The following is a 25298-nucleotide window of genomic DNA, read 5'->3' on the forward strand; positions in this document are numbered from 1 at the left end:
GTTTTTCACTCTTTGTTCATTGTAACGTAACATGGTTTTGCACTGAGGAGTTTTGCTTTCTCCTATTTGTTTTCTGAAAAGTGAACACTTTTTGTGTGTGTGTGTGTGTTAGGGACGGAAAGATTCACCGATTCGTATAGGTGCACTGGCATAAACGTTTACGATGCGATTGGCCCTGATTAAAAAAGTGTGCACCGCAATACAGTTTGGGATGAACTTGGGATGTATCGTGTCTAACTTCTTTGCGTCGGTAAAATCCGATTTATTTACGTATCATTATTGGTAGAGGCCCTATGCCTTTATTATTTAGAAAAGTACCCGATAATTTGTGACCAATAATATTGTATTTAGATTGATTCCTCCTCTTTGAACTGTTTCATTGGCCTCAGTGATGGAGATGCACATCCCTAGTGTGTGTGTGTGTGCGTGTGTGTGTGTGTGTGTGTGTGTGTGTGTGTGTGTGTAGTGAGGTGGTGTTTATTCTCATCTGTAATTGTCAGATGAGTACACCATTTCTTTTGATCTGTCAAAACAAATACAACTTTGCTATCACGTTTGAAAACTGCCCCCTCACTGTCTTCGGCTCTTAAGAGGAAAAGGCAGTTGCCCTAGACAAAAACAAACAAACAAAAGCAAGTAAATAAAACACGGTGGTAGGGAAACTGTAAACCCCTCTGGCCTTGAGAGCGTGTCTGATGGCTGGGCTTCTTTCTCCATGCACCGGTGAATGTACGTGTGGGACTGTTAAAACCTCTTTGTCTCTTAAGCTGAATGTGCTGGGCGGAGCTTCCTGTTCTTTTAACTCCGTTCTATACGTTGTATATGAATGCATTCTGCGTGCAGAAACATGTTAAAAGTAAGGTGATCCTGGGTGTGGTTTCTTCTCTTGTATTTTCTTTCAGTTCCAGGAATTTGTTCATACAAGTTTCCCCAGAACTACCGCAGGGCACATAGAAAAATAATTACGCTTTTAATGAGTCTAGGACAGGTGACAAAAGCATTATTGATCGTAATTGCTCAGAGAAATGGAATGTTCTTCTTGTTCTTCATGGGAGCAGGTTCTTACGCACTGCCACATTTCGTCGTGGTGTTTGCTACTTCTCAACAAACAGTTGCACATTTTCTTTTATGTGACTCCTTCAAAAGGTTTTTTTTAATTATTATTATTAAATCTTGGGACTTTTGGCACAGTTGACAGACATGAGATGAAAAGTCAAGAGAACATGTTTGGGGAACGGAACTAAATGTACAATGACACAGATGTCATATTTTTCCTGATGGTTTTCACCGTCTTCATGTTTTAAATGTAATGCTTTGTAGATTTTTTTTTCAGTGGAAACAATCATTATGACTGTTATGTAGGGGTTGTCACAGAACCATATTTTTTTCTTCAATTAAATTTAATTGTTGTTACCAATGTATTTCCATTTGGTTGCACAATAAACAATAAACGAACTTTACAAAAATCAAGCTGGGAAGTGTGGAGTTTTACCCGCCGCATGCATAAACCCAGTCCGGACTGGGTGGCAGACGTTCGTTAGGTCATATTTGGATGTTGATGTTCCAGATGAGACTCTGCTTTCAGCAGAACTCTTTCCAGGCTCTGTACTGTGCACTGAGGATCATCTCTATAAACATGTTGATAGAGTGTAAAATCTAAGTCTGATTACCCCTATCCACAAACACACACAAAGTTTATCAGAAAATTATTCATTTATAATTCAAAGTACACTGTAAAAGATTGTCATGTAGATTAACAGTAGACTACTGGCAGCAGGATAGCCAGTGCAATATTGGGTTTTTTTTTATATTAACAATGGAATTTCACCATAATCCCAACTACATTGCCATGTAATCATTTTTGTAAATAGAGTAATACTGGCAATACTGGCAGTATTGATGACAGCCAATTACTATGAATTCAGCTCTGCCTTCACTGTAAGCTTGATTAGCAATGTTAATGTGATATTCTATACAACATATAGATGCTGAATTATTTAGTTAACTAAAATGCAGCAGTAAGAACATTCTATGGAAAAGAAGGGACTTAGAAAATATAAGTTCAGTTGGTGCATGGGGGAGTGATGCATCTTGCCACTGTGAGTATCGCAGAAATCAACCTCTCCTACAAAATAATTATAAAAAAGTTAACATTACTGCTGTACTCTCCAGTCACAGTATGGAAAGTTCAGATGACTGCTGCAACATACACCCAGACAAACAATTCATTGAATGACTGCATTGTAACCCTGTCAACGTGCTCCACCTGAATGAATGAAATGAGATTTGTTTGTACTAACTAAACACTTCCAGAGAAACCAAGAAAGAATTTAAAAAATTCTTATTATGGTAGAATAAGAAATGAACACGTAATGAACACAATGTTAAGACTAATGTGACTATGTCTACAGCTAGTAATGAAATATTTCCCATTAGTGTACCATGTAGTCACACTCACGTAGCTCATTTCAGCCTACAGTAAGACAGATCATATTTCGTAGCAGTTTAGTTTCTATTCAACTGACTCCTACCTCCAACATGATCACTGTTAGCCCAGTAACACTAGGCTTGATCAATATCAGATTGCTTTAACATCAGGCATTGCTGGTTAGCGACCTGATCAGTGATCTTAGCCTACTAGGGCAGCAAAGAAAGGTGGGGGTGTAGCTCTAATCTATAATACTAAATATATAATACTATAATACTAAATCACTAAATCACACTAAATCTCCTAACACCCTTAGTTTTCCTCATTTTGCCTCCTTTGAGCTGCTCTCCGTGAAGTAATCCTGCACTACCTCATCTTTTCTCACAGTAGTGCTCTATCGTCCCCCGGGGCCCTATAGTCAATTTCTAGATGAGTTTTCTGAATTTATCTCTGTTATTCTAACTAGAGTGGATAAAATCCTTGGGGACTTTAATATCCATATAAATAACAGTTCTGATTTTCGTAATAAAGCTTTTACAGCTATCATAGACACTTTTGGCTTTAACCAATATGTCCACGAACCAACTCATTCCAATGGCAACACTTTAGATCTTAGTCTAGAATAGATATCTCTCACGCTGTCATCTCTCCTTACTCCGCTGCCCTCTCAGACCATTTTCTTATTACTTTCCAAGTAACTCTTCCGTCCACGCCAGTTGTCTCTACCGCGGTTCGTAGCTGCCGTCGCGTTAATGCTTCCACCACTGCTGTGCTCGCTGATCTGCTTCCTACTGCTCTCAACTCTTTCAATGATCAGCAAAGATCTTTGAACGACTTGACGGACAGCATAAATTCTACCCTCCGTAATGTGCTAGATATGATAGCACCATTAACTATTAAAAATATCACCCAATGCCTTGGTTTAATAATGAAACCGGGTGTGGAACGAAACTGGCAGGCAATCAAACTAGAGATTTTCCACCTCGCCTGGCACAGCTGCCTGACAGATTATAAACGCGCTCTCCACACAGCCAAATTCGCATATACCCCCAGGTTCCTTTTTGACACAGTATCTAAACTTACCCAGAATCAATCCCCTCAACCTAGCCCTTTTACTGCAAATGGTTTTGTTGAATTTTTCTCGCAAAATAGAATTAATTTGTCGTAATATTCAAATTAATTTATCAAATCAGCCTGCCTGCACGCTCTCCGTCAATGCGCCTGAGATTAATCATGATGTGCACCCTTTCACTCAGTTTAACCCGATCTCTCTAGACGCACTGTCCAAACTGGTGCACTCTGCCTCTTGTCCCCTTGATCCCCTACCTGCTACAGTTTACATAGAGCTTTTCTCGGTTCTCGGCCCAACAATGTTAAATCTTCTAGATAAATCACATAAATCTGGTGTTTTACCCTCCTCTTTTGAAACAGCCGTGATCAGGCCTTTACTTAAAAAAACAAACCTTGACCCTGAAGCCTTAAATAATTGTAGCCCGATCTCTAATCTCCAATTTCTTTCAAAAACACTTGAAAAAATTGTAGCTGCTAAGCTGATAGCCCATATGTCCTCTAACAGTCTGTTTGAAATATTTCAGTCAGTCTTCAGGTGTTTTCACTCTACTGAAACTGCACTTACTAGAGTAACTAATGATCATTTATTAGCCATGGATGCTGGTGCTACTTCTGTTTTTATTCTGCTTGATCTGAGTGCAGCATTTGACACTAAACACTATACTGTTGAAGCGCCTGCTAAACCAAATTGGCATTCGTGGCCTGCCGCTCTCTTGGTTTAAATCTTATCTCTCTGAGAGAAAGCAGTGTGTCCACTACAATAATGTGATCCCTGAATAATGTGAGCTTAACTGTGGTGTTCCTCAGGGATCAAGTCTTGGCCCTCTTCTATTTTCTACATGCTCACTTTGGGTGACATTATTCGTAGTTACAACATTAACTTCCATTGTTATGCTGACGATACTCAGATTTTCTTACATATCCAGCACAATGACCGCTCTGAATAGGCTAACCTTATGGCGTATCTTTGTGCTATTAAGGCTTGGATGTCTTCAAATTTCCTGATGCTTAACACAGGCAAGACTGAAATGCTTGTCATTGGTCCCCCTACATATAAGCATCAGCTAAAAACCTTGGTGTGATTTTTGACTCGAGTCTTTCGCTAGTCACTCATATCAAGAACACAACCAAAACTGCCTTTTATCACCTCCGTAACATTGCTAAAATTAAGCCCTTTCTAAGTATGGCTGATGCAGAAACCATTGTTCACGCATTCGTCACGTCTCGCCTCAATTACTGGAATGTTCTTTACTCTGGCCTGCCTGCCTCTAGTATCAATAGTCTTCAGCTGGTCCAGAATGCTGCTGCCAGAATCCTGACCAGAACGAGGAAGTCTGACCACATTTCACCTGTCCTGGCTTCCCTTCACTGGCTCCCAATTCATGCAAGGGCAGATTTTAAGGTCCTCTTATTAACATATAAAATTTTACATGGGCTTGCGCCTTCCTACCTGTCTGACTTAATTACACCCTTGCACCCTGTGCTCTCAAGATTCTGGACCATTAGTCATTCCAAGAATTAAAAAGAAGTCCGCTGGCAACCGAGCCTTTTCCTACCGCTCTCCCTTCCTCTGGAATGGTTTACCTACAGAAGTTGGGAGGCAAACTCTCTCCATACCTTTAAAACCAGACTAAAGGCTTATCTATTTTCTCGAACCTATGCATAATATAATTTTGATCTCACTTGGTTATAGACATGTAAACCCTTTGAGATTATAAATAGTGATACTGGGCTCTAAATACATTTATATTATTATTCTTGTTATTATTAGTATTATTATTATTATTATTATTATAAGAGTCAGCAGTGTCCTGACTACTTACTAGAGTCTTGTTAAGCTCTGTCTGGGCTGTGTTGGGGCACATAAGCTGAGGGCAGAGGAAACATAACACAATACATTTATATAACACTGCCTGGCCAAAAAAAAGTCACACACACTAATATTTCGTTGGACCGGCTTTAGCTTTGATCATAGCACGCATTGACAGCGGCATTGTTTCAACAACCTTATGCAACATAATAACATTTATTTCCCTCCAGGGTGTCATTAATTTTTGGCTGAGATCTTGTTGACGTCGGGAGAATCTAACCACTCCGTAAAGTCTTCTCCAGCACATCCCAAAGATTTTCAACGGGAATAAGGTCAGGACCAATTCATACGTAAAAATGATTCCTCGTGCTCCAAGAACCACTCTTACACTTGACTAGACTTGACTGACCTGACCTGACCTGACCTGACTAGACTTGACTTGACTTTCACAGCCTGAGCCTGGTAAATCTTGGCATTGTCGTCCTGGAATATGCATCAGGGAGGAAAGAATCCATTTATGGGATAATCTGGTGATTCAGTATATTCAGGTGCTCAGCTGACTTCATTTTATCTCCACATAATGTTGCTGGGCCTGGGCCTGACCACCTGAAGCAACCCCACATCATTACACTGCCTCCAGAGGCTCCGAGCGGCTGGGCAGCGTATACAAACATATCTCTATTTTGGTAATAAAACACATGCCTCTGTTAAGTTGTTTGAGTGTAGCTTAGTTACGTTACTGATCAGTCGGAGTTTGTTTAAAGATGACGATATTAAGCAAGCATTGCCAGACAGATCAAATTTATTTCAACTTGCTGTATGATTTGCTCATACAGTGCAGGATTTAGATGGATAATCCTCGAAAAGAAAGTCCAGAGTTGGCTTCATGACTTCCTGCTCAGTGTGTCTCTGCTAGAAGTACAGTAGCGTTCTGTATTCACGGGGCCTCTCTGTAGCAGACTCTGTCATCACCTCCATAATGCAGCACAATTCACAGTATACTGCAGTATTTTACGGGAAACAGCAAGCTGCCCAGAAACATCGCCCAGAATGCATTGTTTTCTACAGTATAATACCGATTTAATGGGAAACTGTATGTTACTGTCAGAATTTGGCTGTTTTCTTAAAGCATTTTGTTACAGTGTAATCCTTCAGGAGACATGAGTGTACACATTAGTGAATGTTTGATTCATTAGTCATAGTTGTTCAAAACCCTTCTATGGAAAAGATGTAATATGAGTATGAATTTACCCAAAACAGAAACACTTAAACCACCTGACCTGTGTGTGTGTATGTGTGTGTGTGTGTGTATGTGTGATTACCTAAGACAACCCCCTGTTTTTTCCAGTCCTCTCTCCGTAACCTCTTTTCCCCCCTCACTGTTTTCAGTCACCTTAACTGTAGGGTGTGTTTTACTGTGGTTTGACAGACAAAAGGCATGTAGCAATGACCTTAAGAATGTGGCTTTTCATTCTTGACTTCCCTAAAGACATCACATCATGTAAATGTCAACAAGATGGCCTCTTGACTCCGAACCACATTTCTCACACATTCATTTGGTGTGTGTGTGTGTGTGTGTGTGTGTGTGTGTGTGTGTGTGTGTGGGTTTTCCTCTTTTCAGCACTGGTTAGGAGGAGCAAGAATGAACTTGTAAGGTGAGCAGACATGATGTGCAGTTAATAAATGATTTAAAAAGAAAAGAAAAGAAAAGAAAAGAAAAGAAAAGATTAAAAAAAAACATACTTATGTCACCGAGAATAAGCTTAGTCAGATATTCTGTATTTATATACTGTGTTCACACTGACAATGACACAACAATGAATTTGTTCATGGATTTAGATCTGATAAAAAAATGGTATAAAACGCTAGTTCAAAATGAAAACAAAACATAACAGAAATCAAACACAACAGATGAATATCTCCAAACCAGTGATGAATGTTCGGATCTTGTGGCACCTAGGGACAAAAGAAGAATGACTATGACTTTGTGCTGGAGTTTAAAAACCCAACTCTTCAGTCCCTGTGAGAGGGTGTGGCCATTTCAGAATACAGGAGCATTTTCAGTAAACAACATTTGCATTAAGGGATAGACTGGATCAATACAAATGGCTTCATAATACTTAGCCTATATCAGATCCAGGGACTTCTTTGAGATGCCAGTCTATACCATTACAGTCCAACTGACTAATCAACAAAAACAATAACAAACAAAAACAATATATGATGATAGTTTACTTTCACTTTCTCCAACAATAAAAGCCTCCGAGATGTAGAAAAATAAAGACTGAACGACAACTCGTCAGAACATATCAGTGACTCTACCACTTAGACATCTGGTTCTATCCCACATTCCATACATTTACCATTTGCCACAAACAGTTTCCAAATGGCCGCCCCGTGGGAAATGCCGCCATTATGAAGTGCACAACAACAAGATTTGGTTGAGACTGAATCACAATACAGTGCATTCAATTCTACGGAGGTTTTTTGTAGCTGTTCTGTTTCACACCTATCCCTGATGCTGAATTCAGACTTTTAATCACTGTTCCTTTTTTCTGATTTAGTTTTTCCCCCTTAGACATTTTTGCAGTGTTTATGACTGAGTCAACTCAAAATCAGGCTCCAACCAAGTGGCCTCTTTTTTCCCCTTTTTTTTACCTTCTAGAATTTCCGCTACTTCAGAAACTTGTAAGTGAAGTTACTGAATGTCAGACCTCCTTTTTTACCTGACATATAGCAGTGATTTGTATTCAACTTAATATGACTCACGCATGTTGCTCTTTTTGCTATGGAAATTGAATTACAGTAAAAAATCAAGCCCTTGTTAGATGCTGTGATACCAAGACTGTTGTTGACTAGGCGTACCACATCATGTTATATTATGTCCTTTTCAGATAATTCCCCCAGGGCAATGATTCATAGAGGAGAACATGTATTGTCTCAGAATTTTTCCAGCAACATGATAATAAGTTCACTTGATTTGCATCTTTAGTGCAGTTGCCCCAAGTGCAACCCAACAGAGCATGTCTGGGCTGAGATGAGGTTGTTCACGTGGACACATCAGGTGAACAAGAATATTCCGATATGCAGTATCAGCATGGACCAACATCCCTTAGGAATATTTCTCACACTTTATAGAATCTGAGCCCCAAAGCATTCAGGATGTTCTGGAAGATAAGGGAAGTTCTGACCCAGCATGAGTGGACCGAATATAGTGAATAGATAGATAGATAGATAGATAGATAGATAGATAGATAGATAGATAGATAGATAGATAGATAGATAGATATAGAGAGAGTATATACATAGAGAGAAAGAGAAAGTCCGTTTAAGTGACGGAGCACATCCATATGTTTTTAAATGCAGTTATAGAATGAATGTCAGTGCACTAAAACATATAGAGTGTAAGAGGGCTGTAGTGGTAATAAGGCAATCGAATTGGAACCTGAAAAGTGCAGTAGATTAATATAGATTATAAATTGAACAGTGGTCTATGACCATGTTCCCAGATTAAAGAGTATTAACAAAGATGGTCTGACACAAAGACCATGGGGTGGATGATTGGGTGACTTTTACTCACACATATAAATGAACACAGATTGACTCATAGAACCAGTGCTGCATGAAAGTTCAAATCCTGATGACACAGAGCAGAAATTGCTCAGATCCCAGAGCAAAGTGTCCACTGTCAGTGGAAAGTGTGAACTTTATTCCCCCACACCCTCAACCCCCCCTTCCTAGACTGCATCTGTTATCTAACTCTACATTCTGAATCACTCAAACTGGATCAAATCAGGCTCAAATACATAGAAAAAAATGTCTAAAATTTCAAAGTTGCAATATTAATGTTGAAAAATCATATTCACGTCCATCTATCAGATGATTATACTATAAGATTAATTATAACCATAAAATGAGTTACACTATAAGTTTAATTATATTCGCATTCATCTATGAGACGATCGTTTTGTCGTCACGAACAGAAAAATGAACTGACAGATGGAGGAGACATTTTTTCGCCCTTCAGTGACGAATTTCGGTGACTTAGTGTTTCTGTTCTTGTGATATATTTGCATTCCTCCATCACCTATCTGATGTGAAAGTCATCAATGTATAGAAGACCTAAAAACCTGTTTAAAAAAGCGTACAAACCTTCTGCCAATTCCCCAAGTATCATTCTGATGTGTACGTGTACATGTGGCTCTCTCTGGCAGGCAGGTGAGGTGTCACATTGGAGTTTTGGCTCATATTGTATCATTCTGTCTAACATAGCCGTTCAGCAGGAAACTTCACACAATCTTATCTATGGGTAGTGCACTTCTCAGCCATCAAATTACAAATTATGACACTTGACCTATATATGTGTGTATGTGTGTGTATGTATATATATATAGATCTTTTTTTTTTTTTATACTATCCCAAGAATTTTGTTTGTTCAACTCTAATATGCAAATTAGATGTCTATATGTATTTTGCATAAGGTGATGTGACAATCTCCGCCCCCAGGCACATCTCAGGGGGAGCGTGATACCTGTAATCACGAGATCAAATGTTGTTTTGGATGTATCTCTACTGGCCAACGCAATCTGAAAATCTGACCACGGCGACAGATTCCAGCTACCCCTTTTCAAAATAATGTATCAGCAAGGCCACCAAAAAATGTTCATTCTTGTGTCGCCATATTTCAGAAAAATGAGAAATATAAAGCACCGCCGTATGTCGAACGAAGTTAAAAACAAACAAACAAACAAACAAACAAACATCTTGACAATTTGGATTTATTAAAAAAAATTATGGTTAAATATTAATATGCCATCTCTGGTGGTGCACTTTGACAAAGACATGTTTAAAGTAGTGAAATTGATTGTGACTTTGATGATAATTTAACACTAGAATTGGTTGATGACACCGAAATCTAACTGTGAAAGTGATTCATTTATTACAAAAAGTAATCCATCAGGAGACATGAGTGTACACATTAGTGAATGTTTGATCCATTGGTCCTAGTTGTTGAGAACCCTTCTATGGAAAAGATGTAATATGAATAAGAATTTGCGTCGCCGCCCCCCCTCCAACCCAAAACACCAAAACACAGGTCACAAATGTGACCTAAAACAAACACGCTTAATCCACCTGACCCGTGTGCTCTGTATGTGTGTGTGTGTGTGTGTGTGCGCGCGCGCATACATTCGAGCATGCCCATATTTGTGTGTGCATGAACATGACTACAAAGAAACAACCCATTGTTTTCCCAGTCCTCTCTCCGTAACCTCTTTTCCCCCCTGACTGTTCTCAGGCAGCCACCTTAACTGCAGGGTGTGTTGTATTGTGGTTTGGCATACACATGGGGCTTAAAATACTTGAGAGGTACAAGTAAGCAAACTAACTGTCCTAAACCTGGGTGTGAGTGTAAGACCACACCCCTGACAGAAAACCAACAGCATATAGCACTCACTTCAAGAATCCGCTCTTTCATTTCTGACTTCTCCAAAGACACCACAGTTTTCAGATGTCAGAAAAAAGCGTCTCGACAGCAGACCACTTTTGACACACACATTTTCTTGCTCTGTGTGCATGTCAGCTCAGAAGAGGAGGATGTCTCTCTCCAGGCTGCTACACCTGACTGCACTACTTTGCTTTTCTGCTGCTGTAAGTAAATGCCACACTTTGGTACCTGCCAAAGGCAATGAACCATATTAAGTGTGTGTTTGGTCCATTCCAAAGGCAATGAGCTGTACTAACTGTGTGTTGTCTCTGTCTAAAACATGTTTGTGCTGTTCTTGCCATGTCTTGTGTAAATATTCTTTCTCGTCTTTTTAAATTCACCATCAAATAGATCTGCATGATTTTACTGTCTGTGCAGGTGAAATGGTTTCAGTTTAAAATCAGTCAAGCTTTTACCAAGCACTGTGCTGAGCTCTGCTTTAGAAAGAGATGAACTATCTGGATTGTAGATTATCCAGTGCCTACCAAAATGAAAAGTAAATGTTTATATTTTATGATATACCAATATTTTCCTGAATAGGAAAGATGGGAATTGGTTTCTCTCCTCTTGTCACTGGCTAGGTGGAGGAGTTAGAATGAATTTGTAGGGGGGAAACGTAACAACGCAACAAAATGAAAGCCAACAAAAAAGAGGAGATGCTAAAAAACAAAAAACCAAACGCCTTTAGGTAATCTGTGTGAAGGAAAAAAAAGAGGACAGAGTCCAATAATGTAAATTCATATATGCTGTGTTCACACCGATGATGACACAACAATGAATTTGTTGATGGATTCAGATCGTTTAAACCTAGTATAAAGTGCTGCTTTTAACATGGAACGCTGGTATGTTTTTATTTAAGGATGACTGGTTTTGGATGAGGTAGAGTGTTGTATTTAAGGTAGACTGTTTGGAGTTTTAATCAAAACACATCAAGACAAAATAATAAAAACGCAAAACAAAACATGAATATCTCAAAACCAGTAATGAATGTTCAGAAAAGGTAGGACTTTGTGCTGGAACTTATAAAACTGGCCCAAGGTTAATGACCATCTCAGAATACAGGAGCATTTTCAATAAACATTTGCATTAAGGGATAGACTGGATCAATACAAATGGCTTCATAATACTTAGCCTATATCAGATCCAGGGACTTCTTTGAGATGCCAGTCTGTACCATTACAGTCCAACTGACTAATCAACAAAAACAATAACGAACAAAAACAATATGATGGTTTACTTTCACTTTCTCCAACAATAAAAGCCTCCGAGATGTAGAAAAATAAAGACTAAACGACAACTCCTCAGAACATATCAGTGAGTCTACCACTTAGACGTCTGGTTCTATGCCACATTCCATACATTTACCATTTGCCACAAACAGTTTCCAAATGGCCGCCCCGTTGGAAATGCCGCCATTATGAAGCGCACAACAACAAGATTTGGTTGGGACTGAATCACAATACAGTGCATTCAATTCTACGGAGGTTTTTTGTCGCTGTTCTGTTTCACACCTATCCCTGATGCTGAATTCAGACTTTTCATCACTGTTCCTTTTTTCTGATTTAGTTTTTTCCTCGTTAGACATTTTTGCAGTGTTTATGACTGAGTCAACTCAAAATCAGGCTCCAACCAAGTGGCCTCTTTTTTCCCCTTTTTTTTACCTTCTAGAATTTCCGCTACTTCAGAAACTTGTAAGTGAAGTTACTGAATGTCAGACCTCCTTTTTTACCTGACATATAGCAGTGATTTGTATTCAACTTAATATGACTCACGCATGTTGCTCTTTTTGCTATGGAAATTGAGTTACAGTAAAAAATCAAGCCCTTGTTAGATGCTGTGATACCAAGACTGTTGTTGACTAGGCGTACCACATCGTGTTATATTATGTCCTTTTCAGATAATTCCCCCAGGGCAATGATTCATAGAGGAAAACATGTATTGTCTCAGAATTTTTCCAGCAACATGATAATAAGTTTACTTGATTTGTATCTTTAGTGCATTTGGCCCAAGTGCAACCCAACAGAGCATGTTTGGGCTGAGATGAGGTTGTTCACGTGGACACATCAGGTAAACAAGAATATTCCGATATGCAGTATCAGCATGGACCAACATCCCTTAGGAATATTTCTCACACTTTATAGAATCTGAGCCCCAGAGCATTCAGGATGTTCTGGAAGATAAGGGAAGTACTGACCCAGCACTAGACGAGTGGACTGAATATAGTGGCCTCTTAGGGTGTGTGTGTTTGTGCATGTGTGTATACATATATATATATATATATATATATATATATATATATATATATATATATATATATATATACACACACACACACACATATACGTGCGCGCGCACACACACACACATATATATATAGTGTGTGTGTGTGTGTGTGTGTGTGAGTGTGTGTGTATATATATATATATTGTGTGTGTATGTATATATATTAGTGCTCGGCGGAATGACCAGAAATTTGTATCATAGTATTTTTTAAGATTCTGGCGGTTTTGTGATATCACAGTGTATTTATTTATTTTTGCATGGCTGGGCGTTAAATATTTTGTAGTGGCTTATTCTACTGTCAGGAGTACACAGAGTATAAAAACATTTTAATTTCATTATGTATATAATGAAGGCTTTGATTACTACAGGCTTGGCGCCAAACTGCAACATAGTAAAAATACAACTTCAAAATAAATAGAAATGCCAACAATTTTAACATTGCTTCCTTTTTAAAACAAACTATTTTAAGATAGCTCTATAAACACTGTAAACTGACCTAAAATAGTCAAAGTGTTTCGGTCCACAGTAACCCGGGTAAATCTGAAAAAATTATTTATCCGTATAGCCCTTCCGTCCACACGAAAGCAGTGTTTTCCGCCACCGAAAACGATATTTTTCGAAAACGCGGCGTTCTGTTGTAATGTGGACAGGGAAAACGGAGAGTGTCAGAAACATGAGGTACGATTGCCATGGCACTGGCGAAAGTTCGAGACATCAAAACAAACATGAGGAGCTAAATGCAGCCAATGCTGCTCTGTAATCGTTTCAGCGTTCTCTGTGGCTGTTTGGAAAACAGTACGAAAACGATAATGTGTATGGAGAAACGTTTTTACATAAAATCTGTGTTTTTTGGATTTACCAGGCTACATGTGGACGAGTCTTTTGTCTGCGTCGGATTTTTTAAAACCTGGGCACAAGTTCTTCTGGTGCATCTCCGGTCTCACTTCTTTCATCCTCCATCTCTGTTTTCTGTTCTTTAATCTACCGTAACGACGGTGCCACTCCCAGTGGTTAACAGACTTGTCATATTACCTGGCTAGCTAGCAAACTGTACCCAGTATGCCGTTCGGAGGTGTAATTTTGTAGACGTACAATTATTACTGTTACAAATTGTTTATATGTCAGAAATGGTTGTGTGCCATGGTATTTTGCCCTATTAAAGAGAGTAAGTAGTGGGCAAATAATTGTTTTGTTATAAAGTTATAACCATTGGTAAGAAGGATGCACACAGTTAATGGCGGTCCCCTCTCAACACCTTTCTGCTCCGTAGTGATCAGTACGATGTAAATTGATGTACATGGAAGCGTTATAGTTATCTTATCCTGTAAACGACGACATGGCTGTGTGTGTGTGTGTGTGTGTGTGTGAGAGATTCCATATCAAATCAGATAAGGCTGTTGCAGCACCGTCTCAGTATTTGTTCAGACCTTGTCTATATCATTAATGGGTCCCAAAACCAAGGCCTGTAAAATATTTCTGTTCAAATTCTGTTTTCATATTTTTTCAGCCCTTGATATTATTGTGTTTTTATAGCCACAAAAACGCCTTAGGGATGCATGAAAAAATAATTAATCCCATGGTGTGATTAAAAAGAATGAATCATAACGCTTTTTTCTTGATAACTGGAATCCCTATGTTCCATTAGTCACTGATTCATGGAGATACTGAAGCAAAAACAAATTAATCCTGAAATGGACGTGTTTCTGACATAGGTACAATATCTGTCAAATCTGTGTCTATTTTTGTATGAAGGAAAAACAGAAGGACATTGGCATTTTGTGCACCAAATGACCATACATTAAGCTATTTCCACATACATTTTCATGTTCCTACCACCTACATCACAGACCATTATGGTCCTATGAAAATGACTGAAAAATGCTACCATCTTGTTTTATTCTTAATAACTTCATGTCCATTAGTGGTAGAGACCTCAAATATTTGCACAAAATTGAGAAAAATAATGAAAAGACAGAATGATTGATACCATTTGTGTGCAAAAAATGGGTTTATAATACCCTCAATATTACCCTTGTTTGGGAATTTAGCATGTTTTTTCCAAAACTAGGGTCTTATAGAAAATTAATATGCATGCAGTACAAACTTTTAATGGTTCAGTCAGACTGAGAACATGTTTGTCTTCCATCCTACAAAGTTTGGTGAGGCTGGAAATGATACTTTTCAAGATATTAATGCCCAAACGTGGCCTCCCAGATAAGGCGTTTTTGAGAATGTAAAAATGAAAAAAATATTAAGGGCCAAAAAAGTATTTAAAAATTGGAATTGAAGAAAATATTTTAATATTTCACAGGACTTAGTTTTGGGACCCAAACATTATATAGACGAACTCTGAAAACGGTGCTGCCACCACCACTTTCCTGGATTCTGTCTGATTTCACACAGAATGACCCATATGTAGCCTACATACATACACACACACACACACACACACATATATATACACACATACATACATACACACACACACACACACACACACACACACACACACACACACATATATATATATATATATATATATATATACACACATACATACACACACACACACACATATATATATATATATATATACACACACACACATATATATATATACTTTTTTTTTTTTTTTTTTTTTAGATGAAGTCTGTTTAAGCAGACTGTATGAGATTTTGAAACAATATTTTCTTAAGGATTCTGGAGTGACGGAGCACATCCATATGTTTTTAAATGCAGTTATAGAATGTCAGTGCACTAAAACATATAGAGTGTAAGAGGATTGTGGAATTAAGGCAATCGAATGGGAACCTGAAAAGTGCAGTAGATTATTATAAGTTGAACAGTGGTCTAAGAGTATTAACAAAGATGGTCTGACACATCTTTGACCATGGGGTGGATGATTGGGTGACTTTTACTCACACATATAAATGAACACAGATTGACTCATAGAACCAGTGCTGCATGAAAATTCAAATCCTGATGACACAGAGCAGAAATTGCTCAGATCCCAGAGCAAAGTGTCCACTGTCAGTGGAAAGTGTGAACTTTATTCCCCCACACCCTCAACCCCCCCTTCCTAGACTGAATCTGTTATCTAACTCTACATTCTGAATCACTCAAACTGGATCAAATGCATGGAAGAAAACATGTCTACAATGTTAAAGTTGCAATATTAATGGTTCACTGCTGGAAATTCTATTCACATTCCATCTTTGAGATTAGTTGTGCTTTAAGATTCATTCTTTTTAATTACACAGTGGGATTAATTATTTTCTCATGCATAAGATGAACAGACAGACGAGCAGACAAAGAGCAGACATTAGTGTATAAAAGTTATGTAAAATCTTCAAAAGTCACTCTGATGCATGGCTGAAAATGTTTTTGTCGCGAGGTAGGTGCAGTTTCAAATCCTGTTTTGCGGAGTACTGTTCACAATACACTTTCACTTTATCTCTATAGTATATGTTTTCAGTCTCTGGGCGTGAAAACATATAGCTTACCGTAAAATAAGAATTTCCAGGGGAACGTCCCACTAAATTTGAATGCACTTCTCTGGAACTCAGACATGTGTCTGAACAGGTATATGGTATTCCCGTTTTCGTCACACTCTAAAATGCAAATCAGGGGGTATGCAAATCAGATGCATGTATGTATGAGTGTGGTCGTACTCTACCTCAGACACGTTTTATGGGGAAACTGATACCTTTAATCCCAGCTTTGTTTTTGATGTTTTTCTACAAGTCACGCTATGTAAAAATTCAACAACAACGACAAATTTCAGCTTCTCCCTTGAAAAAAGAAGCATCAGCATTGTCTGTTTAAATAGTTCGCTCACGAGTCCGTGAGTCACCGGGCTTCACCAAAATGAGAAATAGCGCAACAGGAGTTTTAGCAAAGCAAAAATTCGAAATATCTAAAGCATATGAGTCAACAGTATCACTCCCACATGCCTGTCCTCTGCGTTAAATTTTCAGATTCAGTGTCCGGGGAATGTTTGGATGCTTCAGCTGCTGAAATGTCTTGTACAGTAAAATAAATGGAATGTAGAGCGGGTGCATATCGCTAAGTCAAGACTAAAAAGAGTTATTAATAATTAATCATTTGTTTTGGTCTCATGTTGTCCTGAAAATATGACACTCAGGTCTTGTCAGACGAAGTGCAACGTGGAAGACATGCCAAAATACAGCGGCACAAAAGAGCGTGGGTCCCGCCAGCGAGAACGCTTACGGAAAATGTGGACTACACTAAAGCGCCGTACGTTGCCAAGGTACGAACTCTTACAAAATACAGAGCGCTCTGTGGAACAGACCTCACTCTCCAGTCGTTGGTTTTGTTTTGGCGCATACAAACAAACTGTCACTCAGAAATCACTCTTCCTTCAACAGTGTTTACTGAATTACATTATCAAACAGCCAAGACACAGACTGTGAGTCTGTGAGCAGAGACACCAACGGTGCCATAGTTAATAAAATCACGCTGTAACAGCAGTTAAATGGGCGAACGTTCCACTTGTTAGAATTATCCATGGAGTCTTGCTTCCTCTCATTAGAATGATCGTTCCCAATGTTAAACTCAACAGATCCGCTCAGATAAGGACACAGGGCTGCGCTACACCTTGAAGGGACCCGGGGCTAACCAGGAACCAGTGAACCTGTTTGTCGTGGAACCATCTACAGGACTTGTCCGTATCACTGGAATCCTTGATCGAGAGAAAAAGGAGAAATACGTAGTTCGTATACAACATTCTCTGTTCTCTGAACCTATCCCCCTCCCCGCCCCTCTCTCTCTCTCTCACACACACACACACACACACACACACACACGAGGAATATGTGTTCCACTGTTTCTAGACCAGAACAAGTTTGTATTTTTATCGTAGTGGGTAATTTTTATTAACTACTACTTTACTGTAACCAAAGAATAATAACCTAACTATAACCCTAACCCTAACATTAATCAAAGGAATATTTTGACATTTTGTTTTACCAATAAAAACATCTTATAGGAAAACAAAAACATTTAAAGCTGTTGGTACCCCTCAACTGAAACCCCCCTAAAACCATGACTTACCATATTTAAATCTTCATGGGGACAGGTGGTCCACACGACATCACAAAAAGAAATGGTGCGCATGCATATGCTCACACACACACACACACACACACACTCACACACACACACACACACACACACACACACACACACTCATACACACACACACACACACACACACACATACACACACACACACACACACACACTCACACACACACACACACACACACACACTCACACACACACACAATCACACACACACACACACACACACACACACTCACACACACACACACACTCACACACACACACACACACACACACACACACACTCACACACACACACACACACACTCACACACACACACACACACACACTCACACACACACACACACACACACGCACTCACACACACACACACACACACACACACACTCACACACACACACACACACACACACACTCACACACACACACACTCACACACACACACACACACACACACACACTCACACACACACACACTCACACACACACACACACACACAGAGAGAGAGAGAGGGAGGGGGGGGGGTCATTTTCAAAAATGTGAGCATAAAAATAATTTCAAGATATTCAATGCAAATTGTTGTCAAACATTCAGGGTTTTTTTGTTTGTTTGTTTGGGGTTTTTGCAGCTGACAGGTATTGCATGGTACAAGAATGGTTCCATAGCTGAAGAAGACATTAGCTTTTCTATTGAGGTGGAGGACCAAAATGACTGTGCCCCTGTTTTTGACCACACAAATGTAGCAAATGTTTATGAGTCCAGCCCTCAGGGTAAGTTCCTTTTAATTCAGTATTATCATGTACTCTCAATGTCCAAATACATCCACCGGTACCTCAGATGAAAAGAGAAATACCCAGGAGAAGCACTAATCCTCAAATGGTATATTATTTGTAGTATATATAGTATGGTATAGTGCGTAGTGCTTTGGTACTATTATTTTGGCAAGGAAGACATCAAACAGATTAACTGAGAACATGAATGTGTTTTATGTCACTTCAATGGCTCCAAGCTACAAATGCAAGAGGAACTTCCATTGGACAAAGCAAATGTCAGGGTGGAGTCACCCTCTGCCTTAAGGCTTTCTGTTAGTGGTGGTGGATGTCATGTTGTGTCATGTGAAAGCCTATTTGTGTATTTTACAAAAGTGTTCTGTTTTAATCCACAGGAACATTTGTTCTTCAAGTTCAGGCTACAGATAACGACAAAGCAAACACTCCTCACACTAAACTGGCATACTCCATAGTGAAGCAGGAGCCCGATGATCAAAATCGCATGTTTTCAATTGATAGAGACACTGGAAAGATACTTGTCAAGGAGACAAATCTTGATAGAGAGGTACATATGTCCCATCTGTGTGTGTGTGTGTGTGTGTGTGGGGGGGGGGGGGGGGTAAGTTGACTGTGAAAGTAAACTGGCAGCTGGGCGACTGTTGGAACAGAGGCAAACACAGTTGACAAAACCCAGTATGTGCTCTGCTGGACACATTTCTGCAGGCCCGCACTGTGTGTCAGACAGAAAACGTCCTGGTCTGTTTGCCCTGGTCTCCTTCAAAAAGCTAAAACTCTATAGTGATTAGGAGTACAAACCCGCTGACCAGGTGAAAATAAAGGATTTAGAATATGTAGATGACTGGCTCCTGGTCTCCTCAATGCTTTTTGTTACTTAAATACCAATGTGAATGTCAGCTTTGATGAGGCCATTCATTTAATGTTTACTTCGCATTGCTTCAACACACAGTCCTGTTGGGAGGGTGAAGGAGTCAGTGTCACAGAACTGAAACGGAGCCTGGTTATTCAGATACTTTTGAACTCTTGTGTCTCTTTTTGAATTTTCATATGTCATATGACATTTTCAAGAAATGGCTTGAAATATCTATGAGGATGTAACAAGAATTTCTCAATTGCTTCAAGAAAAAAGAAAACAGAGAACGAGTTAAAGTAACGCACATCTCTTTTCAATAGACCCAAGACTTCTACATTCTAACACTGAGAGTAGAAGATATGGATGGAGGAAAAGACAGCAACTCAGACACAAAGACTCTCAGAATAAACATTCTGGACATCAATGACAACATGCCAGTGCTGGAGAAGGAAGAGGTAAGCCAAACTAGGGCGCCAAATACATCAGACAGATTGGAATGAGGGTAGTCCTGGTGTAGAATGATCTATAATGGGTTCTCTGTTCTTCAGTACACAGGGAGAGTGGATGAGAACACAGCCAACATGGAGGTGTTGCGTGTGAAAACAATAGACTTAGATGAAGACCATACGGATAACTGGCTCGCCGAGTTTGAGATCACGTCGGGGAATGAAGACGGCATTTTTAAAATTGAAACGGATCCCAGAACAAATGAAGGAGTACTGTATATTGTCAAGGTCAGTAACAGAGTTCATATCAGTTGGTTGATATGATGACAGAGATGGGATATGGTAAAGGGGCAAAGTAGCAGGTTCTATGGCAATAGAAAAGAATCTGTTTACTTTTGTGTGATCCACAAGACAGTACAGAATTGTGATGTACCAAGAACAGAAAGATCAAGATTCTGAAAGCGTCTCAAGGTTCTGGCCCTGAATCACGTTCTGCCCGTATCTCATTATTGTACCCATTAAGATCCTGTCATATCTTTCAACATATTCGTAATCAGAGGATGGCTGGGGAAAAAAATCAACAGCTCCTGAAGGAAAAAAGAGCATATATGATATGCATATAATAATGAATGGTCTCTACCACAGCACTGCCAAACCGATTTTTCTCTTGTTTGCAGCCAGTTGATTACGAGACAGTCAAATCAATCGACATAGGACTGGCTGTTAAGAACAAAGCTCCTTTAGGAGCAGGAGCAGGAGCTGGAGCTGGTGGAGGATCAGGAGGGGGGAGTGGAGGTGGTGGAGGAGGAGGAGGAGGAGGAGGTGGCTCAGGAAGTGGAGGAGGTGGCCCGGGAAGTGGAGGTGGTGGAGGAGGAGGAGGTAGCTCAGGAAGTGGAGGAGGTGGAGGAGGAGGTGGCCCGGGAAGCGGAGGAGGTGGCCCGGGAACGGGAATGGGAACCGGTGTAAGACCAAGTGGGGCAAGTGGAGGCAGCTCAGGCTGGCAAAGTTCTGGCAAAAATTCTAGTGTGAGTGTTAAGCGTAAGAGCTACCCGGTGAAGATCTTAGTGAACAACCTTCCAGATGGCCCAAAGTTCCGGCCAAGTGTCAAACCTATACCTGTGTCTGAAAACAGTGGGAAAAACACTCTACCCACAAGTCTGGGTGCCTACAAAGCCCAGAACGGGGACACTGGTGAGGATGCAGAGAATGTTAGGTGAGAAGCTGATCGCTCAAACATGTTATGACAACATGGCAAATACCATCCAGATACTGCCTCATATCTTGATCTTAAACCAAAAAAAAAAAAAAAGGGTTCAGGGGAGTATTTTCATTATGTGCATCGTTACACAATTTGATTGCGTTGGTTAAACAAGTTCAAAAGTCAAGAGACACAGTTTCATACTTATTTCCCTGTTTTGTGTTCATTTTTGGGCTCTAACATGCTTTGTATTTGATTTCATAGATACGCTAAAGGATATGACCCAGACAACTGGATATCAATAGACGGGGATACGGCTGACATTAAACTCATCAAACTGCCCGATCGAGAGTCCCCCTATGTTGTGAATGGAACATACAACGCCGAGATCTTCTGCATAACGGAAGGTGAACTCAACGCTTAAACGTGATTTTTTTTCTTTCCTTCCCAGGTTTCCCCAGAAATGTGTTAGAAACAATTTCAGTGATACTGAAAAAAACAGAATTCCTCTCAGACAGTGTTCAATCACTGTCATTGTAAAAACTTGTCATTGTAAAATATTGTTTAAAAAAAAAACTGGCCTTCACAACCTGTTCATGTTAAAGACTGACTCTTATTTCCCATTATAGATTTGTCACTGAGGACGGCTACAGGGACAATAGCACTGCAGGTGGAAGATGTCAATGATAACTGTCCAAGGTTGACCACTGAGCTGCAAAATGTCTGCACCAACACAAAGATTGTGACTATAACAGCCAAGGATACGGATGGACATCCTAATGGTCCCCCCTTAAAGTTCACTCTCATTGATGGGGAGACCAATGGAAAATGGGATTTGCAGCAGACAAGTGGTAATATGGTTTTCTTTGTTTGTTTGTTTTTTGTGTTTGTTTATTTGTTTGTTTGTTTGATTGGTTGGTTGGTTGGTTTGGATGACACTCAGCAAAAATTGTGAAAAGCATTCTTATTTAAGCCACACTTACTAAACTACCAGGATATTCTGCATAATAGTAATATTTCACTGAAAACACAGATGAACAATCCAGAAACTGGAATACTTCATTTTAAGGAGTTCAACATGTCCTGAGGCATAGCATGTAAATTAGGTATTTAATTTCAAAACAATTTAACTGGTTGGCTAATCTGGTGCCCCCCCCCCCCCCAAAAAAATATATATTCACAGCATTCTATGTCAGTCCTTTTGATTAATTAGTTTACTCCAAGCCTTAAAAACCAGAACTTGATTAACCAGCGTAGGGTCCTCTCTTGGGTCATAAGTGTTTGTAGAAGCATTATAGTTATGTTTACAAACAACTTTTCTGAATGAAGCCTGCATTACCAGGTTGATGAAAGATGTACGGTATTTGAATACCAAATTTTACAATGCTCTTTTAAATATTCAGATGAAACTGCTGCACTGCGGCCTAAGGAAGATTTATGGCCTGGTTACTACACAGTCACCCTCGAAATAGCAGACAATCAGGGCGTGGCCTGCCCTGACAAACAGGTCCTCCAAATCCAGTCATGTGATTGTTCAGCAGAAAACAATACTTGTGATGTTCAAGTGCAAGCTGGAAGCGTCATTGGAACAGCAAGAGATAAATCGTCCACTTTTGGAAAAGCAGGAATCGGCGCATTGATTCTAGGATTCTTGGTCCTACTCTGTGAGTGAACATTCAACCAGGTTATCTCAAGAAATGTTGTTAGTAGCCAAATGAGAATTCTCTTCCTACGTAAACTTTTGTGTAATGTGACAGTGCTCTGCAGTTTCTACTGCTACTGCTTTCTCAGTTCATTACATTTTCATTCTCAGTGGTGCCTGTCCTCCTGTTAAGCTGTAATGGCTGGAGTAATATTGCAGGAGAATTCACTGACCTGCCATTTGATACAAAGGAGCATTTGATTTCCTACCACACTGAGGGCCAAGGAGAGGACAGAGTGAGACTCTCAATTTATTCCTTTTTTTATTTCTGAGAAAAAGCTTCTGCTTAAGGAGCACCATATTTGTCTTATATTGTGAGAACAAAGCTCAGAAGGATGTGAGGCATGACTGATGTGTTGCTGTCTTCAGGAGGTGCCATTGATGAGTGTACCAGTAGTAACTTCTGTTGGAGGGGAATTCGCTGCCATCCAAAGTGCCAACGTGAACCCCATATGCTCTGCTTTCGTCCGGGACGACACCTTTGACTATGACCAGACAGAACCCATGCTGATGAATTATAGTCTCCAGAGAGAGTCCCCGTATCTAGGGGGAACAGACATAACTCTGCCTGATGCATTCCTGGAGCAACATTTCACAGAGGTATGTAGGGCCCTCTTCTCACCGTAAATTAATGGCGTAGGCCTCAGCTAGTTTAATCAGCTTTATGTCTTGTGTTACACTCTAAAGAAAACTGTTCTGTCACCTCTGTTTATCACTGCTGTCTAGCTCATCCTTCAAGCATCTTATCACACACTTAGCAAATACTTTTCTGTTTCTGTATTCGACCAGTATACTTACTATGTTCACAAGATAAACTGAGAGACTATTTTCACTTTGCCTTGTTGCAGAAGTCGTATATAATGGCAGAAAAAGTCCCTTTGAATGACAGTCAGCAAGTGTATGAGTTTGAAGGTCAAGGTTCTCTCGTTGGCTCTATTGGCTGCTGCAGTCTCCTCGACACACAGGACGACCTCCAGTTCCTTGACAACCTGGGCCCAAAGTTTGTCACCCTGGCTGAGATATGCAGTGGATCTGAAATCTACACAGAGGTCTCTGCCCCTCCACCACCAAAGCCCAACCCTGTGCCTGCCGCTGCAGCGGTTTCTGTGGAAATGAACATGAACACTGTCAACAGCATGTCAATGGAGACGCATGTGGAGAGACAAGAAAGAAACACGGTAGTCCAAGACAACACGGTAGTGGAAGACAACACGGTAGTGGAAGACAAATTGGTAGTGCAAGAAAACCGGTCAGCCACCCTGCCCAACGTCAACACTGGCCAGGTGCTTGTTCTCCAGCAGCAGCAGCCTCTGTACTACATGGTGGAGCAGCAGGTGCCCAGCGCTGTCCTGGTGGCGGAGAGGCCTCCTGTTACACTGGGACAGAGCATGTACGTGGTGGGTGGAGCTCCACAGGCAGAGGGGCTGCTAGTCCACAGTGGTGTCCCAGCACAGGCCACCCTGAGTGGGACAACACAGGGAATGTATGTGCTGAATGGAGCTTCCATTCAACCTCACGCTGCTGGAAGTTCAGGAAATAACATCACCATCAGTCCCACCTCCTCTGCCTGTGAAACCATACTGATCCAAGGAGCTCCAATGGGAGCTAATGGTCTGGTGATCAGTAATGGCTCTTCAGAACAGGGTGGCATTTCTGGCCTTCACAGTGAGACCCTTAAAAATGGTGAAATGTCAGTCATCTCAGGAATCGGTATGGGACTGGGGCATGTGGTCATGGGGGAGGAGCTAAGAGGGTCAAATAAGGGGCTAGTTCACATGAGTCATCAAAATAGCGTGGCCCTCGTCGAAAGTTCAGGCAGGTCTTGTCCGGCACTTGTCGAAAGTGCAGGACCTATCATTCACAGCCCAGTAATGATGAGTCCTTTGCCTCTTAGTCCAGTAGCTTTGAGTTCATTCCAATTTCAGGGACAGAGTAGCAAAGAGAATGTGGTTTTGGTGGAAAGGCAGGTCAGTCAGAATGGCAATTCAGTGCAAGTCAACGCACCAGTGAAATCAGTAATAGTAGGGTGAGACAAGGTTGTCTCTTCCAGTTCTGTAAATGGGTGGTAATTTAAGAGTGGCCTTAGGTTGTGCCCATCACTACAACCATCACCATTCTTTCTCTTC

The 25298-nt window shown here is 40.2% G+C and overlaps 1 protein-coding gene across 1 annotated transcript; it reads left to right on the forward strand.

The window, feature by feature from the left end:
• The first annotated feature begins 163 nt into the window (after window positions 1-163).
• Window positions 164-25202, forward strand: LOC115809177 (desmoglein-2-like). Its single transcript, XM_030770737.1, has 15 exons — window positions 164-250; window positions 17222-17347; window positions 17660-17809; window positions 18814-18955; window positions 19351-19520; window positions 20147-20281; window positions 20375-20560; window positions 20950-21182; window positions 21306-21485; window positions 21735-21877; window positions 22100-22321; window positions 22874-23134; window positions 23284-23408; window positions 23542-23772; window positions 24021-25202. The coding sequence occupies exons 1-15, from the start codon at window positions 164-166 to the stop codon at window positions 25200-25202; spliced, it is 3573 nt and encodes a 1190-aa protein (XP_030626597.1).
• The last annotated feature ends 96 nt before the right edge of the window (window positions 25203-25298 follow it).

The sequence above is a fragment of the Chanos chanos genome, chromosome 4 (assembly GCF_902362185.1).
Source record: "Chanos chanos chromosome 4, fChaCha1.1, whole genome shotgun sequence".
Taxonomy (NCBI): Eukaryota; Metazoa; Chordata; class Actinopteri; order Gonorynchiformes; family Chanidae; genus Chanos; species Chanos chanos.

Bases quoted from the DNA above. Each gene is read 5' to 3' on its own strand.
- LOC115809177 (XM_030770737.1), top strand. From the start codon at position 164: ATGCGATTGGCCCTGATTAAAAAAGTGTGCACCGCAATACAGTTTGGG. The intron at 20,282-20,374 runs GTAAGCCAAACT...TCTGTTCTTCAG, and splicing joins CAGTGCTGGAGAAGGAAGAG to TACACAGGGAGAGTGGATGA. The intron at 20,561-20,949 runs GTCAGTAACAGA...TCTTGTTTGCAG, and splicing joins GAGTACTGTATATTGTCAAG to CCAGTTGATTACGAGACAGT.